At 37.8% G+C, this 6,738-nt stretch overlaps 1 protein-coding gene across 1 annotated transcript; it reads left to right on the forward strand.

The window, feature by feature from the left end:
- The first annotated feature begins 2,101 nt into the window (after nt 1-2,101).
- On the forward strand, nt 2,102-4,964 carry LOC120015457 (serine hydroxymethyltransferase 4). Its single transcript, XM_038867895.1, has 4 exons — nt 2,102-2,864; nt 3,527-3,917; nt 4,019-4,120; nt 4,520-4,964. The coding sequence occupies exons 1-4, from the start codon at nt 2,187-2,189 to the stop codon at nt 4,762-4,764; spliced, it is 1,416 nt and encodes a 471-aa protein (XP_038723823.1). The 5' UTR covers nt 2,102-2,186; the 3' UTR covers nt 4,765-4,964.
- Nucleotides 4,965-6,738: the final 1,774 nt, after the last annotated feature.

Here is a 6,738-nt window from a genome sequence, read left to right on the forward strand (position 1 = left end):
TCAAGAACTTGGAAAGCCTTGGGAAAGAAAAAGGTAATGGTTTCTTGAGTTATTGGATTAATTTGTGTTAGATATATGAAATTGAAGTTGTTGTATACTGATTGGAGGATGGGCTTACCGAATAATAGGTTTATTTGAGGCTGGAGAATTCAATGTTGAGTATTGATTTTACATGGCTAATTTTGGAGTGCGAGTTAGGGAAATTTCACCCTTTTGCTATTTCCTTTGAATATGTCCTCCTATTTAGAACGTTTATCTCTTCCCGTTGTTCATTATGATTTTATTCTCGCCTTAATTGCACCTAAGGGAGAGCAACCCCACTTTGTGATTTCTTTGTTGTATGACTTGAGTCATATTGCATACCCTACTTATTCAATCTTCCATTGAGCATGAATTATTCTTGAACATGCATCATGTAACAGTATATATATGTAGGTTGTATGTATACCTTATTGCATAGCCATATGGGACATGCATTGTAGTTACATGGTAAATGTCGAGTATAGACCCATATATCTCCTAGGTTTGATTGATGTAAAATGTGAAATGTCGATGGGCTGTTCAGGGTTCTTATGAGTATAGGAATCCCGGTGGGCCAAGTTAGGATTCCATATGTGCTTGAAGCATCATGCGATGATGTCGTTGGGCTGTTCAGCGTCCCAATAGGTATAGGGATACCGGTGGGCCAAGTTAGGATCTCGTATGGTGTTGATATCTACTTGTGTTTTGATGTACATGATGTTAGCTATCATATTATTGTATTTGTGTCTTTCTTAAATATTTAAGCCTTAATGTTGATTATTCATTCTTTATTATTCCCTACTAGGCCTTTCGCTCACCTTTTTCTTTTCTTACTCCCCCTCGCAGGTGAGTCTAGTTCCGGTACCAGGGTTGCTGTTCTGGAGGAGTGTGCGTGATATGGATAGGCCCCTGGAGAGTAATAGGACTAAATGATTCTAGAATTTGACTGTGTTACTAGTATTTTGTTGTACTTGTTTTTTTTCTTGGTTGAGACATGTTGTGTGATACCTCAATTCGATGATTGGTTGGATGGTTGGGAGGGTACTCCGTGTGGTCGGGATTCCCGGACCGGGTAAATTTGCGATATTGTTGTGCGTTTACTCCAGGTTGACATCTTCCGTAATACGAGAAGGTGCTGTCGAAATTTTCGATGGTTTGATTAATAAGGTGATACCAAAAGTAACGCATTTCGGGTAGGGACGTTACACACGCCATCACACTTAAATGATTCCTAACAATCAATTCATCATGTAGGATGTTTGATTGACCGAAATGGATGAAATCTGTTTGAATATTCTAGGAGCAATCACAATGGTGCAAGGGTATTGATGCCATCAAATTGTCTTGAGAGATGTGTTTGCATGAGATGGCAGGGAAGGAAAATGTCATGTCACGCAATAGTGTACAATAGTTGGCTTGTATTGCTAACATATTTTTGACATCAATTGCAAAGTGCTAGTTAAAGTGGGATCCACTTGTACATAAATATTGGATACCTTTTATTTCCATGGCTTATTAAATGGAACAACAAATATCATCCATACCGCAAAAATAATATTGTTCTAATTGAAATAAATCTAAACTTTAAGTTAGTGAGTTCAAACAATTTGAAATTAAGTGACTGAGTTGGAACAAAGCACATTTTAGTAATGACAAGTTTAATTAAGTCCAATATACACTTATGAAGTGCTTAGTGCAAATTTTATCACAATTGGTAATGGAGAAAACTTATTTATTTATTTTTATAAAAAAGGGGTTTGGGGAGGGGTAAGATTTGAATCCACGACTTAATCAACATAACGAATAATCCTTTACATGTAATATAATTATCGTTCAATTAATGACACACTTGCAATTTGTTTTTTCTTAGTCCCCCTTAAGAAAAGGGTTCACAAATCGAGGGATTATAGGGGCGTGATGAAATACTACATCATAAATTTAAAAAATAGTAAAATAAAATAACACGATAGTCCCACTCCCAAAAAAAGAAACTAATTATTTATTAACATCTTTGAAAAAAACAAAAAATGAAAAAAAACTTCAAACAAAAGCCCATGTAGTTAGGGGCAAAACTCTATTAAAAGGCCAAATACCTCCACCTCCCTTGCTTACTCACTCGCACTCGCCTGTATCTCCCTACATTTCCCGTCTATCTCTCTCCGGCGATGGATCCAGTGAACGATTGGGGCAACACAGCTCTACAAACCTTAGATCCGGAGATCCATGACCTCATTGAGAAGGAGAAGCGCCGACAATGCCGCGGCATCGAGCTCATAGCATCCGAGAACTTCACCTCCTTTGCCGTCATCGAGGCTCTCGGGAGTCCTTTGACCAACAAGTACTCCGAGGGCATGCCTGGTAACCGATACTACGGCGGCAACGAGTTCATTGACGAGATCGAGAACCTCTGCAGGTCACGTGCACTCCAGGCCTTCCATCTCGACCCTACTAAGTGGGGCGTCAATGTCCAGCCTTACTCTGGTTCTCCTGCAAATTTCGCCTCCTACACGGCGGTGCTGGAGCCTCATGACAGAATCATGGGGTTGGATCTTCCCTCCGGTGGGCACCTCACTCATGGATATTATACATCTGGTGGGAAGAAGATCTCGGCTACCTCGATTTACTTTGAGAGTTTGCCTTACAAGGTGAATTTCACCACTGGTTATATTGATTACGAGAAGCTTGAGGAGAAGGCAATGGATTTCAGGCCTCGGTTGATTATTTGTGGAGGGAGTGCGTACCCGAGGGATTGGGATTACGCTCGGTTTAGGAGCATTGCTGATAAGGTTGGGGCACTCTTGCTGTGCGATATGGCTCACATTAGTGGCCTTGTCGCTGCACAGGTATAGCTGATTTTTTTGTTTCTATTTTTTGCTGTTGGAACTGTTTTGATCTTTTTCGATCTGAAGGACTACTGGTTTTGAGAAATTGGATATATGATTGATCTGGTTTTCAAATTCCTGGATCTGAGGTTTGTCAACTTTTGGTGATTCAGTGCTGAAACTCTATTAGGATTGATGAATTGTAAGGATCTTCGCTTGGTTTAATATTTTGCTTGCAAAGATTCAAAGAATTATATTCTTGAATGTCGCATACTCCATGTTTTTCAAAAATAGAGTATGCGACTCATGTAAAAGATTTGATATATGGGAACCCTTGGCAGGATGATGAAGCTCTCACTACGTGTTTACTGACTCGCATTGTTCTACATTTCACATTGTATTTTTCATTTTTATTCTGCTTGATTGTTGTGCCAGTAGAATTATTAATATACTATAGTTTGGTTTAGTGTGATGCAGACAATGAAATGATTTGTCTCATCTGTTAAATCTGGATTCAAAATGTAATTTTGTATTTTTATTCTCAAAATTTTTGGTGCAATGACATGGCATTATTGTCGGTGTAGAACATTGAAAATATACCTTTTGTTCTCGAGGGATATCAACTCTGGTGTTCCTGTGTCAGTTTCAATTGTCTTAATCTTTTCTTTCCTTCCTGGTTGTAGGAAGCTGCCAACCCCTTTGAGTTTTGTGATATAGTCACTACCACTACCCACAAGAGCTTGAGGGGTCCTAGGGCTGGTATGATATTTTATCGAAAGGGACCTAAACCACCTAAGAAAGGCCAGCCGGAAGGTTCAGTATATGACTTTGAAGACAAGATCAACTTTGCTGTTTTCCCCTCCCTTCAGGGCGGTCCCCACAATCATCAGATTGGTGCCCTAGCTGTTGCACTGAAACAGGCTATGACACCTGGGTTCAAGGTATATGCTAAGCAAGTCAAAGCCAATGCAGTTGCCATTGGAAACTATTTGATGAGCAAAGGATACAAAATGGTTACAGAAGGAACTGAGAACCACCTTGTTCTATGGGATCTTCGCCCCCTTGGACTGACTGGTAAAAGAATTTATTTCACGCAATTGTTTATCTAATGGTAACAGATTAGAATCTTGTTTGTTTAATTCTCTTTTTAAGATTTTTTGTTTCAATTGGTTCAGGGAACAAGGTTGAGAAGCTTTGCGACCTCTGCAACATTACTGTGAACAAGAATGCTGTGTTCGGTGACAGCAGTGCTCTGGCTCCTGGAGGAGTTAGAATTGGTACGAACAGTTATATTTCAAAGTTTATGAACAGTTATATTTCAAAGTTTTATAAATGCACATTACATGGTGATGGGTTTCGTGGAAATATCACACACTATGCGGATAGCTGATAAGTATGTTTAACTTGATAGACTCTAGGACAACAGCTGCTTTTTTGTCTTGTTAAACTGCCATAGCTGATAACTTTTTAAACAGGCTTAGTGATCAATGTGATCAGTTCAAGAGCTACTAGGTGATCAATCTAAGGTGTCTTGGAACTCCCTGCCATTGCATTACACTTGAAATTCCATTTTTTTTTTTTTTTTTCATTTCCTAATACTTTCTTGCAAAATGAAGACAACTTGATAGGTTTAATTCATTTTGATACACATTTGCAATTGTGGTCTCTGATGGCAGGTACTCCGGCTATGACTTCTAGAGGCTTGGTTGAGAAGGACTTTGAGCAGATTGGAGAGTTCCTCCATCGTGCAGTGACTCTCACCTTGAGTATCCAAAAGGAATATGGGAAGCTCTTGAAGGATTTCAATAAGGGCTTGGTGAACAATCAAGACATTGATGCCCTAAGGGCTGATGTTGAGAAGTTTTCGGCGTCCTTTGACATGCCTGGCTTCCTCATGTCTGAAATGAAATACAAAGATTAGGCCAAGTGTTCAGTAGTATTTCTATGACAAATCTGCGTGGTTGGTTTTCTATATGTTGGTCTTGATTTTATTTTAAATCTTTTGTCGGTAACATGTTGGGGAAGTTTGGTTATACAAGCTCCTGACATCATATCCATTTGTTATTTTATGTTCTCTTATCAACAATAAGAAAGAAAAAAGAGATATTTTTTTCTTTAAAATTTTGATTCACGGGGAGTAATCCTTGATTCATTTCTTTTGGTGGGATTGCTTTAAGATATTTGGAATTTTCCTGGTTCTGAGTAAGAGATTATCTTGCGTATGTTCGGTTTCAACTATAACTAGTGTCCTTAGGTTAGGGTGTCACGGTGACCCCAACAGATGCACAATTGGAGAAAACCTTGATACGGTGATATTTGGTTCACATAGTTCAATCTGACCAGCAACTTGTTGAAAATTACGCTAAGGTCGTAACACACGGTTCTTGAACCTGCGACTTATCACTGAGAAGAGTGTTAATCAATTGCCCCTTGACACGGTAGCATCGGTTACCTAAGGGTAAATGCAATGGTGAAGTGGTATTGGGCCAACAAAGATGTTGTCTTTTGCTGATGTGGCTGTATTGTAAAATGGGTTTTGCTTATGTGGCTGTATTGGGATAAGTGTTTTGCTGATGTGGATGTATTGATATTTGATGTTTTGGTGTAGTTTTGTTGTGGATAATATGGAGGAATGGAATGTTGTTGGGTTGGATGGAAAGAGAAAGTGTGTGGGAAGAAAAAGTGTATAGAAATTTGTGTTTTGCTGATGTGGTTGTATTAGAATACGTGTTTGACTTGACTTTTTTGTGTAATAGAGGTGGGACCGGGCCAACAAAAATGTTGGCCCAGCAAATTCATTCCCATTGCATTTGCCCTAACCATGAGAAGCTGTACATTTCAAATTAGATCACCATGTTTTTCAAACAAAATTGTATTAGAGCATTCGCATTAGAGTTTTTTAACAGTGTCTCTATTCAACTACTCAAATCCCAGTTTTTGAAAATTCAAAACTTCTGTATTAAAAAAAAAAATCTCCATTATCAATTTCACAATATTAAAATATTAATTTCTTCAGTTTACATTTTCTTTTTGTGATCGACATCTTTTATTATTTATATATTACTTTTAGAAATCCACATTTTAATTACAACTTTTCATAATAATAAAAAAAAAAATTCCGTTATATTTTTGTTTAAACTGCAACTTTTCATAACAAAAGCTTAAAATTTACTTTTGTTTATACTAGTGTTATTAGAACCGACTCGCATATTGACTCGCGATAATAATTTTTGAAGGTTTAACCCATTGATTTGAAGGATCGAGAGTTGATGATAGATCTTGTTCAAAACGAAAGTAGAGAACAAGGAGAGTGAGGATAACTTCTCAGTTTTTTGATTGATTAATAGTTAAATAAACATAAATGTTCTTTTGGCTTGTATATAGGGGCCACCATTTGGCCCACGGGTCTAGGCCCGGCCCTGGCCCGGGGGCCAGAGCCCGACCAGGCCCGACCCCTTGGGCGGGCTTGGGCTCCATTTTCCCGACACTTTGGATAAATTTTGGCCCGGCCCGACCCAAACCCGACATTATTTATTTATATACATATATTATATATATACATACATACATACATACATATATATATATATATATATATATATATATACACACACACACATATATGTATATGTAAATGTAATATATACATATATATAATATATAATATATATGTGTGTGTATATATATATATATAATTGCAATGTATGTGTATATATATATACATAATACGTATATATTACACATATGCATATATATAATACATTTTCCACAAATAATACTTATATAAATATTATATAGTAAAAAATTTGGGCTCGGCCCGAGGCCCGACCCTTAAGGGCCCGGGCCGAGCCTTATTTTGACAGCCAAGTCCGGCCTGAAGCTCGATTTTCAAAGT

Source organism: Tripterygium wilfordii, chromosome 14 (genome assembly GCF_013401445.1).
Source record: "Tripterygium wilfordii isolate XIE 37 chromosome 14, ASM1340144v1, whole genome shotgun sequence".
NCBI classification, from domain to species: Eukaryota; Viridiplantae; Streptophyta; class Magnoliopsida; order Celastrales; family Celastraceae; genus Tripterygium; species Tripterygium wilfordii.

Coding starts and splice junctions, on each gene's coding strand:
- LOC120015457 (XM_038867895.1), top strand. CDS start 2,187: ATGGATCCAGTGAACGATTGGGGCAACACAGCTCTACAAACCTTAGAT. Junction 2,865..3,526: donor GTGGCCTTGTCGCTGCACAG/GTATAGCTGATT, acceptor TCCTGGTTGTAG/GAAGCTGCCAACCCCTTTGA. Junction 4,121..4,519: donor TCCTGGAGGAGTTAGAATTG/GTACGAACAGTT, acceptor CTCTGATGGCAG/GTACTCCGGCTATGACTTCT.